We start from the raw sequence: 22,651 nt of genomic DNA, 5'->3' as shown, positions 1-22,651 counted from the left end.
GTCTGCAAAATGTCACATGCACAGCATCACACAGCTGTACCTACTCTCCGAATCTCTAGGAAGTATTTATAGTTGAACATCAGAGCACTCAGCTTCTTCAATGGAAGACTGGGGGGTAAAAAATGTCTTTTGTCATTATTGTTGCCATAAGAAAATCCTCCTTTACAGGTTTTCGAGCTTATCATTTCTTAGGAGCAATTGAAGACATTAACACCCTCCAAATCTGAAAGGGCTTGTAATTGAATGGGGCTTCTAGGCAGTCTAAGCTGAATGCGGTTGAAGTTTCCCCACCTCCCAGCTCCCTGCTTTGCGGGCACCTCATTCTTTATGTTCTGTGTCCTCATGTTGCCTTTTTTATTACACAGCCCCCCAGTCGCTACTCTTAAGTTTCAGGAAGTAAGGTAAGAAAAGTATAGAATTTTGTTTTGATTTTATTTATTTTGTTTTGTTTACCACTTACAGGCCACAAAACCTTGGACAAGTTAACTTTTCAGAAGCTCAGTTTCCTTCTCTATAAATAGAGGTAACTGCTGTGAAGATTTAGAGAAAATGCACACAAGGCTTACAGTCCAAGGCCTGATTCTTAGTAGGAGTTCACCCAAAGTTCCCATTACCTTTCCAACCTGAGGTTTGGGTCTGTCTTCAGACAGAATACCCTAGGGTCTTGACTCACCCTTCTGTAATTCTCACCAAAATCCACTAGTCCTGATATCATTGTTTTAGGCCTTCACTAAAGGGCTGACTTGATGATCTCCGTCAAGCTAATTCCAAGGGAAGCTTTGATGGATGAGATCATTTCAGAGTGCTCTTCCCAGTAAAAGAGGGTCCCAAAAAATGCCTTAATGTGAAAGAACACCCTCTTATACTGTGTAAGTCAGGGCAGGGATATTTTTGAGTGACATTTATTTAGAGCTTTTCAAATAGAAAAACTTCTTTTTCCTTTGTAAGAGATCAGATATTTAACAACAACAAAAAATCTCTCAGTAAGATTTCTTTGTACCTGATACTTATAGAAAATCAGGGAATTGTGGATTCCCTGAAGAGTGAAGTGACAGTGTTAGTTGCTCGGTTGTGTCCAATTCTTTGCAACTTTATGGACTGTAGCTAGCCAGGCTTCTCTGTCCATGCAATCCAGGCCAGAATACTAGAATGGGTAACCATACCCTTCTCCAAGGGATCTTCCCGACTCAGGGATCAAACCTGGGTCTCCCTCATTGCAGGCAGATTCTTTGCCATCTTAGCTACCAGGGAAACCCTATGGATTTTTCAGACTTTGATGTGCTTGAGTGTGAAAAGCATACAGAATCTCATGAAAAAAAAACCCTGAGATTCTGATCCAACAGGTCTCTGAAGAAGTCCTCACTTTGGAAAATAGTGGACTAGACCTACAGACTTTATCCACTTCACAAATTGAAATGACAAAACAAGCCAGCTCACATCAGTCAGATTATGAGTGGATTTGAACAGGAAGAAGCCGCTAACTAGCAAGAGTAAAGTCTGCCAATTCCAAATACCTATGACTTGACAATATTTCGTCTTCTCACCACCATTGCTTTTCTAAGTGCTGACGAAGGGAAGTTGCCCAATCAGTTGAATATTAAATGTACATGATATTTTTTTTAAAAAAAGCAAGATAAAATGACCACAATACAGCAGAGTGGGTAGTTTGTGATGAAATCAAGGGAAAAGTTAGTGTCAATTTTAAGAGAGAAAGTGAAAATATATATATATATATATATATATATACACACACACATACACACACACAAATGCATATATATATATACACACACACACAAATATATTTGATTTAAATTTTACTGAAAACTTCTGACTTACTTTGGAGCCTGGATACTCTGATGGTAACCCATTTCTAAGGACAGGGAAGCTGGTTTGTGCAGTCCATGGTGTCTCAGAGTCAGACATGACTTAGCAACTGAACAACATCAACTCATTTCGAACATGTTCCATTTACCATAAAGCAGGTCTGATGTCGTGCAATCATGTGGAGAGACTCTCTCAGTGATGTCCTGCCCCGTTAACTGAGAGCGCTTCTTAAAATGTGCAGCAGAGAATGTTAGCGCTGACCCAAATGAAGGCAGAGAGCCCAGAGAAGGAATGCCACTGAGTTAGGTTCAGGAATCTCCCCTTCTCACAGTTCTCAGACTCTGTCATAGCTCACTGCCTGCACAATCAAAAGTTGGGAGCCACTCCAGGAAGATTCAGAACTACACACTTTGACCGACTTTTCAGAGTACATACCACAGAAGTCTCTAGAAGAAAGTAGCCTGGAGAAAGTCTCATCTCTACACAGACCAGGGCAAGGCCCTCAGCAGCCGTTTGGGCTAAAGGAGGCTGTCTCAGGGAAAATCTGCATCTCATATATGTGTTATTTGTAAGTGTATTTGTCCAGATATGAACAATGAAAAAATACTGTCAGCAATCCAAAATTTCTCCACATGATATCAAACACCCTAAATCATATTTTCACTAAAACAGTCATCTGACGGTCAACAGAACTAAAAAGAAATATTACAAGTTTTCATAGATGACTTTGGCATTTTTCTAGGCTTAGCTAAAATGAAAAGGCCTTAAGTATAGTTCAATTTATGAATAATCTAGGAATCTTAGTGGAAATCTGATCTAAAACAATGGAACTGGCTACTTAAAAAAATAACAAGGTGGCTCCTGGTAAATCAATACCAACCCAGAACCAAATTCAAATCTTTTTAAGTCAGAGAAGCTAAAATAAGCCTAAAATAGAAGGGAAATATATTAAGAGAATGAGTAAATTATATAACCTCCCTCAGAAAGTCTGGACCCGCAGCAGTAGACCTTGTTGCTGGTGCATTTGGAGGCAGAGTGAAATAGTTACAAGGATGGAAGGACTTGGGTTGAAGTCCCTGCTCTGCCTCTTACCCATGAGAGTCCTTGGGAAAAATCCATAACCTGTCTGAGCCTCAGTTTCCCCTCCCATGAAGTGGGATAATAACATCCTGCCTTACTCAATGAGAGAATATGGATCAAGCCCTAATATGTGTTGGGTACTGCAAATGTGTTTGCTATTTTAGGGTCAAGAAACAGAATCATGTTCTAATATATGGGAGTATAAAAAGCAAAGTATGCAAGAATCACTTAGTATCCTGAAGAGGCAGCAGGGATTCAATTCAGAATCTCCCCATTGTGAAGAGAAAGCAAGGTCTTCCTATCTGTCTGTAGCAGTTAAATGGTCATCATGCATAACTGCTTCACTGTGCAAACTGCTTCAATTCAAAACACCAGAAAGGATGTCCAGGGGAAGCAGGTCCTCTTATGCTTGACGTGAGGTTCATGCTTCACCCATCCTTTCACATACATGCCCTGGGAGCAAGACAGGAGCAAGCTGTAATGTCTGGGCTAGGAGCACAGGCCATGGGGTCAGACAACTGGACATTGATCCCCTCCAAGACCAGCCAGATCTTGAGCTGGTTACTCACTTTCTCATCTGTACAATAGGGACAGTGATATCCAGAGTGCTTAACTGATCTCAAAAATATAAGAGGTGAATTTGGTTCCTGGTTGACGTTGATCAACCAGGAGCCACCCTCTTCTTAATCATTTTTGTCTTTTTTCTTCAATAATCAATTCCAGTGCACTGATGTCATAGGGCGGTTCTAAGGATTAAATAAGACCATGTGTGCAATGGTCTTAGAGCAGTACCTGGCACACAGGAGTCAGTACATCGTTCCTAAAGTGATCCTGATGTCATCAGCCCCATGCTTGTCTGAGCAGTCTGAAGTTAAGCAGCTAGTTAACAGCAGAAAGGAACCCAGACCTCTGGGACCCTCCTGTACCAAAACACAGGTTTCTTGGGGATTGGGTGGAAACTTTGGCTTGACAGGTAGGATGACTTGTTAGAGGTCGCAAAGCACGTGAGGAATGCGGCAGGGCACAACATCTGGCCCTTTCGCTCAGCAGTTATTAATCCAGGGGCTGCATGTCCAAACGTGCTCCGGGGCTGCAAAGAACCAGCTCATCAAACCATGAAGGCAATTCAACCACTCGGGGACAAAGAAGAGGCTCTGGACTTTTTGTGACATCCCCTGATAATCCTGCTCAGACCTGTGATAGGAGCTGCTGACGTCTGCTCTGTTTTACTGTTTCCTTTGCAATTACTTTGGAATGAAAAACAAATTCAGAATTTGAATTTGAGGATGTTTTTCCTGGTAATGAATTCCCTTGCTTTCTACTAAGCCTGAGAAGTTGGCTTGAGATAAGTTGGCTGTGGGCTCCCCATCACCTCCTCTCCACTGAGACATAGTGCTCATTCTTATTCTGTATCAAAGTCTTTGCATGGATTTTGTGCTAAGCCCGGAGTTCAGGGCTGACCAGGAGGGGCAAGAGGTGGAGAAAAGCACATGTGTAAAGCCCACAGGTGGCAACTGCTGTACTGAGGCTGATGGAGCTGCCCTCTGAGTGAGTTCAGGACAGGGAAGGTGCCGTCAGCAAGGGAAGGGTGCGGCTTTAATAAACGAAGTGCCTCTTACGCAGCCCTCATCCACTGCTCTCCGACAGCTGAGCCAGTGGGGATGAATTCCTGTTTTCAAGTAGTTGGCAACTTCGAGGGAGTGTGAAGTATGGAGGATTTCAGAACAGGCTAACTCTAAAGCTGTGGACCCTCTTCCATAATCACAAAGGTGGGACTTAAAGGGGCAGACACACTGCAAAGCTGTCCTCCCCTGAGCGTCAAATCACAGGGAAGATGCTGGGCTTCTATACATAGCGGACATGAACCCACCAGTTAGAGTTCTGCCCAGGCTGAGGACTTTTGCTAATCTGCACATTTTGACTTTTTGCCACGTACATTCTTGTTGGGTTCCCATTTCTCCAGAATCTGCACATTATCAATGAATTTCTCCAGTTGCTTAGGAAAGCTTTCTGTGCACTTAAAATATGAATGCTGAAGAACCTGAGCTTTGAACCTGAAGACAGCAGGCCTGGCAGGTAGAAAATACAGTACTACACTTAAACTGAGGAGTGCTGATTCTTGGAAGAATTAGGTACTTTGAATAAAGTGTTTTGAACTTACCTGCATCTCGGTCCCTGATACAGTAGTCTGGAGAATTCTCAAAATACACGAGGTCATTTTTCGTTGGCTTTTTAAACCTCTTGTTAGCCACAGTGAAACCAGTGCCATCCTGGTTCATGACAACCTGGATGGCCCCATTGTACTTCCTCCAGAGATAATTGCCCGTTTTCCTGAAGTCAGCCATGGCCAGCCAGCAGGTCCTCAGGGTACAGGAACCGCTCACGCCATGACACTTGCACTCCTGTTTCAAGAACCTCTTTACAGCCTGTGGGAAAGGATGGATGAGTTCAGTGGAGGCAGATTCAAATATACACACACGCCGCCCCTTTTCTTACCTCCAAGCAATCAGGAAGTGACCATAAACCATCATGGTAGAAAATATGGAAAAGAAAGCATATATCTGTATAACTGCATCACTTTGCTGTGCAGTAGAAATTAACACATTGTAAATTAACTATGCTGCAATAAAATAATTTTTTTTTTTTAAAGGCAGGGGTGGGGGAAGGAAAAGAGAAGTAACTGAAGACCCAGGATCCTGGGACTCAGGACTGGGAGATGTTGCGGTCATTTGCTGGTCACTCTGGGCACACTACCCTGACCACAACAGGTGGCGAGGGCAGCTCCTGACTGTGAACCTGCTTCCCTATGGGCGTAAAAGCCTCACTAATTTGAATCTACCGGGGTGTGGAGCCAATTTGAAGAATGAGGGAATGAATTAGAGTGTTTTCTAAATAAATAATATATCCTCTTACTCAAATGAATAATTGCTAAGCCCGTTTTCTTTCGATAAGCCGATAGTAGTGATTATTCCTATTTATGAGGTGTTTCCCATGGTCCAGGCATTGTGCTGATGCTTCTGCACCCTGTCTCGATGACCTTGATCTTCACAAGCCTGTGTTACAGGATTCATTTGCAGATGATTGAGGAGCAAGACTTACAGAGTTGTAAAAGCACTTGTCCAAGGTTACACAGCCGGTAAGGACAGAGTCAGGGTACACTGGAAAGTCAGTCGGTGACCCTGAGGTTGACATTAAATTTGGGGGATTATCACTCAGCTCTGGCTGAGTTATTCTGAATAACTCAGTGAGAGCTGAGCTTGCTCTGTTCTTTTGGAGAGAGGAAATAGAGGCAAGTGGGATGAGTAGGGTCTCCCTCATCAGCTCCCAGAGCACTGTGACACTCATTTCTGAGTGAGAGAGGCTCTGCGAGAGACCAGCCTTGGAGACCTCACCAAGTCTGAGCCTTTGGCCTCAGCTCAGGCTCAGGGCAGAGGACGAGAAACCTGCCTTCTGAGGGCCTCCGCCATCTCCATTTGCATGTCTAAGCCAAGGGGTGTTGCGGATGGGAGGCAGAGGCAGCAGGGGAGTGAAACCCCTTGGTGACATTATCTGAGGCAGTGCTAGGAACAAAATTCTTAGGGTAACACATTGATAGCCCTGTTTCTAGGAACTTGGAGCTGATGGTTGGAACTCTGCCCACTCTCTGAGGTTCTTCGTTGGGGTCGGTAGGGATATGGGGGTTGGCTCCAGCACAAAATGGGTAGAGCTCCCTACAGCACCCCAGCTCACCCTACACCCCACCTCACAGAAACCAGTGTTCCAGGCTGCCTGTCCCTCCCCAGGGCCTCACCCCAGGTAACTCTACCCAGGTTTTGCCTCTTGCACAGACTCAGTTTCCATCCAATGCTATGGTAGAACTAAGCATACAGAATGTTCATCATTCCAGAAGATCAGTCCCACAAAAGCAATCTAGCAGGAGCCAAGACAGCATGGGGGCTCCACAGTTATGCATCCCCTTCTTGGCTCAGGCCGTAGCACCACACCTTCCCTGCTTTGTCCCACATGATGACTGTGCCCTGTTACATTTGAAGTCTGCCCTGTTCAGCATAAGCCAGCTTTGGAGGGAAGGACATAGAAGGAAGGAGAAATGTCCTGAGTTTGGTCCTCCGGGTCACGGGGCTCTGGGCATCTTTAAAGGATGTTTCAGAATGGACTCCTTTTCTGGAACTACACTTCCCTTGTGCCCCCCAACTCTGCCCCCCTATCTTTATATGGCAGGTGTTTGGTATGAGACTCATTAGGTGACCCGGACAGCAGGCCTCTGCCACAGAAACACGGCTAGGAGGGCCATCTTGACTCCACCCCCTCTGCCCCACTTGGGTCACCTGTCCAGGAGCTTTCTGTCCAAAGATCTTGATGGAGCCACACAGAGCTCACTCCGTGCCAAGCGTTTGGGAACTGACTATGAACGCTTATTCGTCAAAGCTTATTCCTTTAAAAGCTGACTTATTTACTCACAAGTAATACTTGTCTTTGAAAATAATGGGATATATTACTCTCCTTTGTAATATTAATACTAAGTTTCCAGGTTACAAAGTTAGAACTTGGTATTTGTATATGATTAACTGAAGGGTTTGCATATTAATTTAAAATACACTTTATGAGTTCTTATAAGCACATGCAGGAGTGGCACACCCTGTTGATCATCACCGCGGTTCACTGTTCAGTGGCTGCGGCCACTTCTCTCTTCCTTCTAACTTCTGTTCAGGTGTGGGTAGCCACGTGCTTCAGAACTGGCCTGGACTCTTTCTGACCCACAACAACCCAAATCTTTAATACTAATTGCACTGTTCTGCCACTAATTTTTTTTTTTTTTTTGGCATAGAGTATGTAGTGATACAGTTTGGGCCAATATGATGTTACAGATAATCTGTTGGGAGGCTTGTGGGAAAGATTCCTTCACTCTTTAAAAGAGATAAATGTCTTTTTCTCTGTCTCTGGATGCAGTTTTTTGCAGCTGCTCCTTGGGACATGAAGCAGCCAATGCAGGACAAGCAACAGGCTGTAGACAGCAGCCTGGAAAGACAGGAAGAACTAGCTTCCAGAAGGTGTTGCTGAACTGCTTGAATGAACCCACCGTGGCCCTGCCCTCCTTCCAGACTTCTCGTGATCCAAAATACTGAGTTTTCCTCATCTTTTAGGTTCCCTGGGGTCTGTTACTTATAAGTGAAAGTATTTCCACTGGAACCATGATCAATTCTTGATTGGAGTTTAATCACAGACTCTGACAATTAACGAAGGGGGAAAGTGAGATGCCTTCTCTGGTACTGGGTTCGCTGGCATCTCCAGGTCCCATCCCCAACAGGCAGTCCAGGCAGTGCTCAGTCACACGTGGGGGCTACCTCTGCCTCTTCTGTATACTGAGTTTGCAGACTTGACATTCAAATCTTTAACCTTGAAGAGGGAAACACCCACTCCATCAGAGAGGCAGAGGGCAGGGGATCTAAGCCTAAGTGGCCTCATTTAGAAAGTAGCTGATGTAAGAGTAAGAAACTCACAATAATGTTTCCTAGTTTAGAAGAATTCTAATATTCAAATGGTATAACAACATTATAATAATAAGCACGGCACTATGTGCCAGGCTCCACATATTGTCTTATGTAATTACCATGATTAGGCAAAGTAGATTATTATTCCCATTCTACAGTTATGGAAACCAGGGCTCAGTAAGGAAAGTCAAATCCCCAGAGTCATCCCCGTGAGACAGAGGCACACTATTAAAAAGATGTGAATCAGATATGTTTCACCCACAGATCCATGCTCTTTCTACAAACACATTTTAAATATTCCTGTAAATTGTGTTTTTCTCAAATTTTGAATTGTGCATATTCTGCTTCCCTCTATTTTGACTAAATCAAGAATTAAATGGATAATGTTATAGACCTATTAGAGCAAAAAAGAGGTAAGGAGGGAAATAGGAATTACATTGCATCTTCCAAACTAATTGTCATAAAAAATCTAATAAACAGTTCATTCACAGGAGAAGTACAAAGTAGTAATAACAAGATAAAAAGATGTTCAACTTCACTAGGAGTCAGACAAAGCAAACTCGAATAGTGTATCACTTTTTTTTCTTTTGCCTAGCAGGTTAGCAAATAATAAAAAAAAAAATCAATGATTTGATATTTGGTGTTGATAAGAGCATGGAAAGGAGATGCTTTAACAAACTGTTGGTGAGAGATTTAAATCAATATGTCATGTAAAATAGCATTTTTGCAATACTTATCAAAATTTTAAATGTACAGTATCCTTTGACTTTGGTGATACTCTGAAAATATTTGCACAAGCTTTGAAGGATACAGACCCATATGGATGTTCACTGCAGCATAATTAGCAAAATATCAGGAAAAACCCAGCAAGACAATGGTATGTGCTTAATAAAGGAATATGACGTGGCTTTTGATTAATTAATAATATCATTCTTACAGGCATAAAAGGAAATCAAGTGAAAAGCAAACTGCAGAACAATGTAAGTTGTATGATGCACTTCTAAAAGGCTTGCATATGTGTGCATACACAGAGAAGGAAGGGAAAGAATGTTCATTTACAATCTGGATGCTGTCTGAGGGGCTGCATAATCCGAAAGAGGGGAAAACAATCAAACTACTCCTCAAGTTAAAAGAAAACAAACACACCAAGAATCTTGGGATTATTCTCTGGCAACTAGAGAGAGCAGAGTAGAGCATTAGAATCCATCTGGAGACTGTCTCCATCACAGAGCCCCTGACCTCTCCTGGAGCGGAATACACCATAACCTGGGCAGGGGGTGGGGCCCACCTTGAGGGCACTTCCGGTCCAGGTGTTTCTAATACACAGCCAGGCTGAGAGTCACGTCCAAACCAGGGAAGGTGGCAGAGTAGAAAAGGAGTCCGCACCACGGCCAGAGCAGGTAAGACATTCACGTGCAGAGCCAGTCTTACTTTTCTAGAAACTGGAGTATCTGAGGACTGAATTAGAAGTTGTGTCATATCCTATGTCTCCAAAATGTCCTGACCTCCAGGGAAAATTTCCCACAAACAGCCCTTTGCGTTAGCATTGCTTTGGGACAGGCTTCCGAGCAGGGCCCTGCCACAAGGATTCTCCTCCGGAGTCTCCGGAGGCGCAGGAAGAGGGGCTGGGGGCTTCCCACGCAGGCAGCTGTAGAGCTGCAACAGACTTTTTATTTGCACTGTGAAGAAATGAGTGAACGAAGCAGGGGACCTGGGGACATCCAGGTACTGCCAGACAGTCTGGGCCTTTTTGTGTTTGTTTTTATATATTACTCTTGAATTTTAAAGTTAAGTATATGCACATGGGGTTTCCCAGGTGGCTCAGTGGTAAAGAATCCACCTGCTAAGCAGGAGAGGCCCTGGTTGGGGAAGATGCCCTGGAGAAGAAAATGGCAACCCATTCCCGTGGGTTGTCCTGGGAAATCCCATGCACAGAGGAGCCTGGCAGGCTTCAGTCAATGGGCTCACAAAGACTTGGACACAACTGAGCGACTAAAACAGCAGGAGCAGCAGCAGCATGTACACATGATTTTAAAAAATTAGAGTCCAGCAAAGAGAATAAAAAGCAGTAACTCTCTGCTGTACCCACTCCACCTCTCCCCTCCCAGTCTGCTTGGCACAACCCCAGAGCGGTCATTTTTAATGCATTGTGCCCTTGTGGTGGTTCATTACATGTCTGTAGAACAAGGTCTGTACTAGTTTTCCTCCAGCTTTGTGAGAAACAGAATCCCATCCTCAAGGTATTTTATGGACATCCACCAGAAAATTCTCTTAATAACTAAACAAACCTGAATGCCAGTGAATGGAGCCCTCTGGAGAGGGGCGCCACACACAGTTGGCACAACTGAGTGTAACAGTTCTGCCAGTCACTTTATTTACCTTCCAAGCAATGTTGTATAGTCCCTGACAGACTTCTTCTTATGGGTGAGGGTGAAAACTTGATTCACACCTCACTAATTTTACCCTCCCCCGGCTTCCCAACATGGTTCTATCATGGTTGGTTCTGATGATTTCTCCAGCTTCAAGGAGAATCCTTACACCTCTTCTAGTTTCTGAAGTCAGCAGCGCTCTCTCTCATGAGATGAGGATACTTGCAGCCCCCTCCGTCCTCCTCCCCTTCCACTTCCCAGTCTCCATCAGCATGGTCTGTCCTTTTGTGGTAACGAAGATTAAAGCATTAATGTTCTATAACCATAATTAAGTGTCTCATGGTATGTCTAAACATCAAATCTAAAAACTGAAAACAGTAAATATTTGTTGTTGTTCAGTGGCTAAGTCGTGTCTGACTCTTTGCAAACCCATGGTTTCCCTGTCCTTCACTATCTCCCACAGTTTGCTCAAACTCATGTCCATTGAGTGGATGATGCCATCCATCTCATCCTTTGTCACTCCCTTCCCCTCCTGCCTTCAGTCTTTCCCCGCATCAGGGTCTTTTCTAATGAGTCATCTCTTCACCAAAGTTTTGGAGCTTCAGCATCAGTCCTTCCAATGAATATTCAGGGTTGATTTCCTTTAGGAATGATTGGTTTGATCTCCTTAGTTAACCGCACAACCAAGGACTGTGCCAGGACTGCATTTTATAATCTCTGATCCAATTGGACAACGTCTGGGATGAAGAATGTTGCTAGATTGAAGCTTGGTGTTTTCTTACTTTACTTGTTACTAAGTGCACTTACTGTAACCCAATGTCTTCCACTCTCACGCTCATTCCACCTGTGCCACCACGTCCCCTCCTTTCCTGGGGGGGTTCTGTGGCTCTGGATCTTCTTAGTCTCACCTGGACACAGCTGGGAACACGCCCTCCTAGAGGAGCACACAGCACTGCCAGATGCCATGTTTTCTCTCTTTCTTTTGGTTCATTCCTTCTCTTTACTGCAGCCCCTTCTTGAGTAACTCCTTCAAGGTGCATGGAGGATGCCTTTTCTGAACCTTGTGTATTATGAAGTCTTTATTCAGTCTTCACACTCGACTAATAGCTTGGCTGGTGATAAAATTCTGGGTTGAAAATAAATTCCCCTCAAAATTGAAGATATTGCTCCAAGGTTTTTGGCTTCTAGTGTTACAGATGGGAAATCTGATATGCAGCTGATTCTCTGCCAACTGATTTTTGTTTTCATTTCACTTCCCCCACCCCACCGCACCCCCTACATGAAAGGCACTAGAAACTTGCTCTTATCCTTGGTGTTCTGAAATATCACAAGGATGTATTTAGAAGTTTTAAAAAAATTAGTCCTGTTCAGCCCTCAGTGGGCCCTTTCAATCTGAAAACTTCAGTGCTGAGATGTTCTCTTAATATTCCACCCCCTCAACATGCCACAATTTTTTAGTCTCTTTATGGCTTTCTAATTAGTCAAGTTGCTGAACCTTCTGAATCAATCCTCCATGTCTCTTATATTTTCTCTTTTATAGTTTTAATACTTTCTTCCTGGCTTCTTGAGGAAGAAATTCCATTAGAGTAATACTCCTGGCTCTCTCTATCCCCTTACTAATTTCTCCCCAGGGGAGGACTACAGACTTTTCCAACTGGTGAGTTTAGAGGAAGGAGCAGGGCTTGTGTGTCTGGGTTCCTTCTCTTTGGGCATCTGCCAGCATGTGGAGACGATGAGTTATGATCAGCTCCTGCCCTCCAGCAAGGGGTTCCTTGCAGAGCCTGGGTACACAGCCTGGGACAGGGTGAGTAAGTCTGCCCAGCTCTGGAGTGGAATCGAAGCTTCAAAGCTGCATCCTCCAGGGCTGCCTTTTTTTTTTTTTTCCTCATCCTGCAGCAGCTGCTGTTACTCCTTATATCTACCTCCCTTGTCCACTTTTCAGCTGGTTTCAAACTCAAGTGGGAAAGAGAGGTGATGTTATGACTCTCTATTTGTCCTTTGGGCTTTTTGTTTTACTTTCTGGGAGATTTCTTTGACTTTCTCTTCCAAGTTCTCTCTTGTTTTCTAATTGTCACTTTTTGAAAGCATCCATTCTTGTTGTTCATGGCTATAAATACCTTCTTGGATCTTCTTGGTTTTTAAAAATTTCTCTTCTCATCCCTGACTTACTGCTTTTTTGTTTTTTCTTTTATACTTCTGAATTTAATCAAGTATATGGTAATTCTTGGACATTCTCATCGCATTTAAGAGTGAAGTCATAAAAAGATATTTAGGAATCTGGTTATATGGTAGGGCTTGTGGACCAGAGGTTTGGTTTCTAGAGACTAGGTAGGACACTGTTTGCTTGGGGGACTATAACTCCAAAAAGCCTAGAAGATTTGATGCTAGACTTCTAGGAGTTCTGTTTAGCGGTAAAGGGGAGGAGATGGGGTTCTTTATGCCACCAGCGGGTTTTTCAGTTAATCCCAATTTTTGGACCTGTGCTTCTCTCTAGTGCTCATTTGTATCCGAAATTTTCTTAGGGCATCTTGGTTTCCATGTTCCTCATCTGCTTTCTTTCCCCCTCCTCATCTACTTTTATTCTGCTAGACTGAAGGCTTGTCCATCCTGCTTTATCAGTTACAATTTCTTCATTCCCTTTCCATAAATTTCCAGAAATTTGTTGAGTTCTCTCATTTCTTTGACCATTCTCTTTATTGTTGGTTTAAGCCATGTTTATTCCATTACTATGATTTTAATGAGATCTGAGGGAGAAAGAAGTGAAAAAGTATATGTTCTATCCACAGCCTTGCATCTGATTGCACTTTGAAATGTTCTGGAAGGAGACAAGGATTGTGAGGGGAGGAAATGTTCTCACTTTATGATACACACTTCTGCACTTCTCAGTTTGTTACTTTGGTTTGTATAAGTATTGTTTTTATAACAGAAAGAACATGATAAATAATCGATCACAGTGACTTGCTGTCTTCAATGTGTGATACTGAAAACTTCTTTCAGAAACGTAGGCCACACCCCATGACACATTCGTCCTGTTTCCTATTTTGTCTTGAATCTTTTCTAAAGGGTTTCTTCTACCACTTCCTTCTTTGATTCTTGACTGCTGTCAAAGTCCCGCTTTCTGCCTCCTTAGGCTCCTGTTTGGACGTCTCGCGGCCCCTATAGCTTTTTACACCCCGGCAGCAGCACAGTTCCTCACCAGCCCCCTCCGTCACCACTTGTTCAGTGCCGTCAGTGTTTGCTCTGTGGCATCTCATCATGAAACCTCATTTGACATGACAACTTTTTTTTTTTTTTTTTTTGACATGACAACTTTTAAAAAGATGAATAAATATGACTGCTGAGGACAGCATTACTCTTGGCATTAAGCCTTGTAGAAACCATTTTAGCTTAATATGTAACTTTTCCCGATAAAAAATCTTCAATCAGCTCATCGTTCCATTATTGCTAAAATTTTACTTAGTAGATTGTGGACAGCCCTTAAATCTTTGACTTTCAGCATTTTAAGCCTTCAGGTCTACAGAAGTTATGTTCTACTCTTAGAATTTAAGAAATTTGTAAATATTAGTATTCTCTACCGCAGAAACAGAAGTCTGAACTTTTTTTTTAAAAAAGGTATAGGAGAAGGAAATACATGCATTGTGCAACAGAATAATTCTGTTTTATGTGTATCTGTCCCAACTAAAGGTCAGAGCATAATAACGAGGCATAACATTCATTAGGCTCTTGGCATATGTTAAACTATGCTAAGCACTTGATTTAAGCACTTTTATTTAATCCACACAAGCATATGAGGCATATACTGTTTTCACCCCCATTTTACACATGATGCTATTGAGATACCTCGATGCTGAGGACCTTGCCCCAGGTCTTACAGGCAACATGGTTGAGGCAGGATGCACCCTAAGCCTGTCTGACTCTGCCGGCCTTTCTTATGAAGTCCTGAGGGGTTCCTTTACTCTGGTTTCAGTGGTGGGTTCTGTAAAAGTTTTTACATTTAGTGTTTTCACATTAAATTAGTCCACAAAGAATTATTTTGACAGTTTTAAAGACAAACTTCTCCCAAGGAGAGTGAAATTTTAGTTTCTTAACTCAGCCTTTCTGAAGACAGAACTCAAGCAACGCCAGGGTGTCTTTATAAGACTTCTTTGTACATCATGAGAGTTGTCTTTTTTCTAAGTACCTGCATTTTGCTAAGTTTATGACCCTTGTGTCATGCCATACTGATTCTCTCCCTATCAGAAAAAGGGCCGTCTACCTCATACCATGTGAAATCTGTGCAAACTTAACTACTGACCTTGCCTTAGAAAGCCTACTTAGGATTTATTTTAGTTTGATATATGCTGTATGTTTCAACTAAATTATTTAGTTTAACTTGAGCATTTGAAGAAGTGTTAGCATGTCACTTTTTAGTTGGGTGTTTGCCACAAAACCACCATATTTCTGGTCCTATATCAATTTTCCTGAGGGAAACACACATTAAAATCATATTATTTAATTTTCAGATCCTGGCTGAAAGCCAAGTACATTTATTAACAATTAAATCCTTTTGACAGGTCCACATCTCTGAGAGTGAAAACCAGACCAACATATCTTTCAAACATACATGCTCTGGAACTAGGAAAACAAGGAATATTTATTAGCAAACTGTGCAGTTGATTTGCTTATGCAATCATTTATTAACTTAAATAAGACATTGTGATTTCTTGAGCACTCTCATTCTTTAAAAACAGTGCCTGTGGGTGGGCTTAGCTAGGAAATATAAGGTGTAGAATTTATATTTGTGGAATTCAAGAACATTACTGTTGACTAACCATATATATAATAGTTCTTACTGACTAATGAAGCTAGTCTAAAAAAATATTTTATATGAATAATAGAACTTTACCTGGAACTGTAACAATTTTCTTAAGAGTTACTCTTTGCTTCAGGGCTTTAATTTTGGTTAGTTTTTGATTCATACACAATAAAAGATCAACAGTATCAAGAACATACTATTCTGGGGTCCAATAAGACAGAGATGAGGCAGGGAGAACTGATCTAATTTTTCAAAATGCATTTAATTTTATGAATGGAGAAAACCAATCAGAAAATAAATCTGTGCTAAGTGAAAGTTGGGCTTCATGAAAATGCTCAACATGAGGGGAAGATGAGGATATATAGGAGGTTAAAGCAGTTTGGCTCTAATTCAGTTCAGTTTTATCACTTTTCTTTCTACTGACATTCCTTACTTTTTAGAGAGTGATTTCTTTTTCATCACGCCCAGTTCTCTTGGTTCAGAACCATTATGTATTATTTATCTTAGGTGGCATCATAGGATCTATTCTTGGAAGCCTTTATTAGGCCCACGATTTACTTGCCTGTAAAGCTGTGCTTACATCTTGTACAGTATCCATTTGTGTTGACTTTGGAGGCATTTCCTGTAGTCAGAACTGGGAAGTATCTGTTTTGTGCCACGCCCCAGTGGGCTAAGCTCAGGGGCAGGCCCAGTGCTCCGCTCCGCAGCACTGACCTTGCTTGGGGCTGGCCTGGGCAGGGCAGAGAACTAAAACTTTGGATCTTCACCCTCAAACTTCTCACATATAAAATACAAAATATAGGCTATCAAAATATATAAATAAAAATTACAGGAGGCTAGGTTAAGTTTGAATTTCAGCTAGGGAATAAATTCAATTCTAGTGGGAATTGGGAAACAAGTTGAACTTATTCCCTAACTGAAATTAGTCTCTTCATATGCAAAATATGGATAATAATGATACCTATCTTCTAGGCTTGCTTAAAACCTGGTGCATATGTATATACATTTTATGTAGCAATCCTTGTTAGGTAACCTGTCGAAGATTGTGCTCAAGTTTTAGAACCAGTGTTCTAATTCCAGGGGCCCAGCCTCCATGTTGCTTAGTCAACATGATGTCAATCGCTGAGAACCCCCAATGAGCTAATGACAGCGTAAGTCCGTCCATGCTCGGGCTCAGTTGTGTCGCACTCGTTGTGACACCATGGACTGCAGCCTGCCAGCTCCTCTGGCAGAATCCATGGGATTCTTCAGGCAAGACTACTCTAGTGGGTTGCCATTTCCTTCTCCAGGGGATCTTCCCAACCCAAGAACTGAACCCGTGTCTCCTGTGTCCCTTGCATTGCAAGCAGACTGCAGGTAGATTCTTTACTCCCTGAGCTATAAGAGAAATGCCAAAAACAATGTAAACATTATGTTAAAAATATAAATAGCAATAGCAACATCAGTTGCCATGTGCTAATTTTTAATTACTACTCATCAGGAAGCTTAGTGTTTGTATCAGTCTTTATATGTATAGGTAAGGCTGAAAATAAAATTCAGGGAGGTAAAAATGTCTCATAAATTTCCTGGTGAGTCCATTTTTTTAAGTTGTTCATTCAAACCAGGAGATTTGAACTTTGAAATCTATCATTCTTTTAAAGTGGACTCTAGAGAAATTAACAATGCATAGAGATAGAACTTAAGTATTTAACATCTCCCCCGGTGCCTCGTTCAGCACCTTCCTGTTCAGTACCTTCCTGTTGCTTCACAGCGGCATCTGAATATCTCAGCATGGCATTTGAGGCTCTCCAAAGCTGGCCAAGACTCCGATTTGAAGCCTCAGGAGCATTAATTCTCAGCCATGAGCTCCCCTGGGACCCTTGTCATGCCTCACTTCTGATGTTTTTTCTGCTTTCATATCTTTCTGTGATTTGGAGGCGCTTCATCCTGGAAAGCGTTTGCCCTATCTCAGTCATGGGAAACCTTTATCTCCAACATCCAGTTCTTTTATGACATAGCCTTTCTCTCCTCAACTGACTGGCTCTGTTGGGTGATTTTCCTACTCTACCATATAGTATAGCGCTTCCTCGCAATTGTATTTCACTTGTCTCCCTGACTCAGATTTAGTTTCTTGTGGTCAGAACTTTGTTTTATTCTTTTCTCCATATGCCATAGTACCAGAAACAGTGCTTTCCCCAAATTCAACCCAACAGCACATACCTGCTGTGCCTTGAGTTGAAATTTTGGGAATCCCACCAAATAAGGCTGAGTTGCATTAGGCGTGCTCATGATGACTAGAAGTTATGTTTTTGGCATTTAAAACAAAGTTTTCCCTTTTATTAAAAATAATAATACATATTCACTTTAGAAGACTTGTGAAATTAAGGACACACACAAAGGGGGAAAAATCGTGAGTAAACTACCTTCCAAGGGCAGCAGCTGCTGCTGTTTTTTGTTTTTAATTTTTTTTTTAATACAGAAATACTGTGTGTTTATCTTTCTCAACAGAGACAATACGGAAAGGTAGATAAAGACAAAAGGGTGAAAGCAGAGGCTTTGAACCCCCAAGCCCATGATTGCGTGCCCCTATGTGTTAGCCACTTGATCCCTCTGAGACCCAGTTTCCTTATTTGAAAAACAAAAATACTAATACTATTTTTTATTCCTGTAGGGGTTTTTAGAAATCAAATTACAAAGGGTTTTGATGGTCTTTTGTACACTAGGGAAGACTATTTTTTATGCCTATTTTGTATTAGTATGTCAGACTGTATTTGAGGATGAGTCTCTGGGTACTTGAAGAGATCAGATTGAATCCTAAATACCAGCTCAAATTGGATTTGTGCCTGATTCTGTACCTCGAATTACAGATAACCTTCACATCACTAAGGAAGGAAGAGGGGGACTAACTTTTACTAAACACCTACTATGTGCCAGGTTCTCTTCTGTTCCCTTCCTTGTCTTTCCATAGCCTTCTGAAATCCCTTTTACATCTGAGGGAGCTGAATTCAGTGATCTAAGCCATTGGTATTGGAGAAGGCAATGGCACCTCACTCCAGTACTCTTGCCTGGAAAATCCCATGGACGGAGGAGCCTGGTGTGGTGGGCTGCAGTCCATGGGGTCGCGAAGAGTCGGACACGACTGAGCGACTTCACTTTCACTTTTCACTTTCCTGCATTGGAGAAGGAAATGGCAACCCACTCCAGTGTTCTTGCCTGGAGAATCCCAGGGATGGGGGAGCCTGGTGGGCTGCCGTCTATGGGGTCGCACAGAGTCGGACACGACTGAAGTGACTTAGCAGCAGCAGCAAGCCATTGGTATTGCAGGGTTAAAATGAAGGTAGGTCTTGCTTCACATCCTATGTTCCATCTTCACTATGGTAAGAAATACTTTTGCGGGAAAATATCTTTATGGAATTCCTCTCTTATTATGGAAATGTCCAGTGATTGAAGGGCAGTATTTGATTGGGTACATGGACTATTTTGAGACACATTCTCTCAGGAAACGTAAAAGAAGTTGGGATTACTTCATGTAGAAAGAGTGGATTAATTTAAAAGCCATTTTCTGGATCCTGAAAGGAAACAAGTGGTGGATATCAACCAAAAACCTTTTGCTTGTCATTTACCTTAACCTAATTTTAATGCAATTTACAAGCTTTTATAGCATGGCTTCTTTAGATCTAAAAAGAACTGCTGAGAGAAGCTACGGAATGTCTTTTCTCATAAAATGTTTGTTTTGAACAAGGTAGATTTATCTTTTCAAGACTTATTAATAGCCCTATTTGGAAGTAGAAAACTAGACTCAAGATGAGTTTCAGGAAAACATCATTACAAATTCTGTTGAAGCTGTGATGAAAATAAAATGATATAATAGCACAGAAGATCTAAAATGATATTACAGCACAGAGACACATGAGGGTGCTCTAAGCAGCTGCTATAATAAAGGAATTAAACTGCTCAAATATTAGGGGAAAGTTAAGGCCTGTTGAGATGGCGGTGTTGCATTCTCATGCGTAGCATTGGTTAAACAGAACAATCTTGGAATAGATGGCTTTTCTTTTAAAATGTATTGGCCCTACTTCTCCCCCCGCAGCCCCACTTAAAAAAGTAGAAAATGTTCATATTGGACAATTTGGGAAACACTGAAAAGCAAAGAATAAAAAAACAAATGAATCAATGTTGCTGTCAGCTTTGGAGGCTGGGGTTTACTAGAGCCAGGCCAGTTGGAGGCTTAGCTCAGGAGGTTTGCCTTCAAACACAGCCCAGCCTGTTCTCATTTTGATTCCACAGACCTTCTGCTGGTAAGAAGGGGGAGCAGAGGCTGGGGGTCTAATGACCGCAAGAAGAGAATTAGAGACGCATGTTTATCTCAATACATTTACTCTCATTAAAGTTCATATTCACTGACATCATGCATCTCCTTGAAAAAGTCTGCCCACCCACCATTAATTAAAGCCACATTTTAAAAAGTCAGTGTGTGCACTTTTATTCCGATCAAAAGTAGCCTCCTAAGTTTTGCAGAGTAGGCAGGAGAATATCTGAGGCCTGACAGCTGTTCACCACTACCCAGTAAGGAATCATGTGATTTACATTAAAAGTCATATTGATTCAGAGCCTACAGTATAATAGCTGAGATCTATTGTCTTGAAGAATGGAAACATTCAATATCTAATGACCTACTAAGCAAAATTAACATTTATTTTGATGAGTCAATGTTATTTTGGATGCAGTGTATAACCATATGCTCTTATCTGTACAGATAGTCTGAGAGATCCATATATTGTGCTTGAATAATTGAGCAGCATTCTCCTATCAAAGACACCACACTTTATAACCTATACATGTGGTATCAATGTCAAAACAAAGGTCAATGTAAATTTTTCCTTATCTGAGCCATTGCATAAACAGTAATTACCAATAGTTGTAGGATTGCACAACCGTAGTCTATATTCTTGGCAGTAGTCACTGTAAGTTCATAAATCCATGAAAATAAAGAATGTTGATTTTCAAAGTTCAAGAAGGTACTGTTTGTAAACAGTTCAGGTCACACTCATCTTATTCCATGTGCTAAGCAAGACTTCTTTCCTTCCAACTTCCTTTAAATGCGATCTGTTCCCTCTGTGAGCCTAGTAAAAGGGTTTTCAACCAAACAGATCTGCATTCTTTTCTATTCTTTTTCCTATTAAAGCCCCCCTGGGGACTTTTCAATTTTATGCTGATCTTTCTTTACATATTAATATCAAGCACATTTTTATTTTGTGTTGATAAAAGACAAATTATGGTTATCTCTTCTCATTGGCAATTAGGTTATTTTAGAGTCGTTCTGACTGAGTGTTTGATTAGCCCAACCGGTTTATGCTTTTTTTACACAAAGGCCTAACATGCAGCATTCAGATTCTCTTGTTATTCCGGTCATGCCACCATATCCCCAAACATGGCTCATCAGTGGACTGATCTTTGGCATTAAAATGGTTTAATCCTAGGCCAAACCACCCCGGGGCTGGGAGGTGAAACCAGAATTGTAGTTCTGACATTTCTTGTGATTCTGCAGGTGACCTTGAGCTCTGGAGGGTCTGTTTCCTCATCTAACAAACAGGGGTTAGGGAATGAATACTGACCAGATACCCAAAAAGTTAGGCAGGACTAGCGGTTAAGGGGCCAAAGCACCTCTGGGGCACATCTTCCTCTGGTGCATTTACTCATCCAGTACCAGAAAACCCAAGGTGGGGCTTTCAAGAGTGAAACTGGGGTCTGGTTTTAAAAAGAGCCTCCCTGAATCTAGAAGAAGCCAACAAGCCATGCCTGGTGAGCTGCTTTCATGATAAGTTTGAGAGAAGATGTTCTTGGTCTTGACACCCCTTAGATACAAGCATTCGCTGTCCCATCCGTATGTGGGAAGCAGCCCTAGCCTCAGCCACAGATGCCGTCTTGTACTACATGGTACAGTATGCAGAGAGACCACAGACACTTGACTGTACTCACTGCCCAAAGCGGTGGGTGGACTCTTTCACCTCCGCTGTGGTAGGGAAGGTGGAGTGCAGGTGGGATATTTCAGCCCAGTCGGTGGTATTCTTTAGAGCAAACAGCTCTGGGCTGGGGGACAGTGGGAAGCTGTGATGATAAGCATTTTTGTAACTCTCGGGAAGTTTAAGATAAGCTTGGCTTAAGTGATTTATAAGGCCATGCAGTCTACACAGTGAGCACTGTCGCAGTCCATACCTTCCTGCCGGCTCGGTTGTTGTGAAGATTCATCAGGGCTCTGGCATCCTTGCCTTTCCTTTCCTTGGCATCCACAAACGCTCTGGCAAACTTGATCCCATAGTCAATGTTATCACTGCAGCCGCCCCAGTCAAAAGTGCCCTTGTTGTCCTTGGCGGTTCCCTTCTTCTTTGGGTCACAGGAACAGGATTTTAATTCTCCTTGGCTACAGGCCCTGGTGATGGCAAATACAACTCCAGCTGAAGAGATGGCGTAAACAAACGCAGATTCCCGGCTACCTGTAACAAAGATGCTGTGCTTAAAAGTAGTCTGAAATGGCTCGTTGTGAATAACTTTCACATGATGGCTGTTTAATACTTGTTCTACCTCTGACAAAGTATTCTTGAAGAATTCTTTCCTAGAGCCAAGGCTCGCTCTTCAATATGAATCATTGCACTTATTACAAGCCTTTGTCAATTTGGATAACTGTGTAACAACTATCCTTAAAGTAAATAGAGTATAAAAGAAAATGCAGAAGGAGCCTGCCCCGCACACGTTAGTCTCATACATGTGCTTTTTTTAACCTAGAATCTCATGTGTCCCAGAAGAGAGGACACAAATGTGTCCTAGGCCTTTGTTTCCTCCTCTACACCATACCATCTGAATTTTACAATTCTGTCATTCCATAACATATTTTGGTATTCTAAAATACCACTACAGCTCTCCTGGAAAAAACCTTCCAGGCATTATTGAGGACACTCAGATGCATGTAAATGATTATTACTGAAATGCTGAATTCAAAGTAATCTAGGGGCTGAGGTGGGAAGACAGTTCATGGCAGTAACCATCCCCTCTTGGCATCAACTTGCAAGTAAGGGAGAGATTTTTGGAGGCAATATGCAATATCCTTGAGTTAC

At 42.0% G+C, this 22,651-nt stretch overlaps 1 protein-coding gene and 1 long non-coding RNA gene across 2 annotated transcripts in view; one reads left to right on the top strand and one right to left on the bottom strand.

Moving 5' to 3' along the window:
• The window catches only part of WNT2 (Wnt family member 2), a 42,898-nt gene that overhangs the window by 13,122 nt on the left and 7,125 nt on the right, over positions 1-22,651 (bottom strand). The window contains exons 3-4 of the mRNA XM_055590297.1: positions 21,756-22,033; positions 5,069-5,333 (exon numbers count right to left, since the gene is read on the bottom strand). Coding sequence (XP_055446272.1) covers positions 5,069-5,333; positions 21,756-22,033 — 543 coding nt within the window. The remainder of the gene's footprint in view (positions 1-5,068; positions 5,334-21,755; positions 22,034-22,651) is intronic.
• Positions 9,160-22,651, top strand: part of LOC129659163 (uncharacterized) — a 122,440-nt gene continuing 108,948 nt past the window's right edge. The window contains exon 1 of the long non-coding RNA XR_008717823.1: positions 9,160-9,796. This is a non-coding gene — a long non-coding RNA (uncharacterized LOC129659163). The remainder of the gene's footprint in view (positions 9,797-22,651) is intronic.

This window comes from Bubalus kerabau, chromosome 8 (assembly GCF_029407905.1).
Source record: "Bubalus kerabau isolate K-KA32 ecotype Philippines breed swamp buffalo chromosome 8, PCC_UOA_SB_1v2, whole genome shotgun sequence".
NCBI classification, from domain to species: domain Eukaryota; kingdom Metazoa; phylum Chordata; class Mammalia; order Artiodactyla; family Bovidae; genus Bubalus; species Bubalus kerabau.
This window is presented reverse-complemented; position numbering and strand designations above follow the sequence as displayed.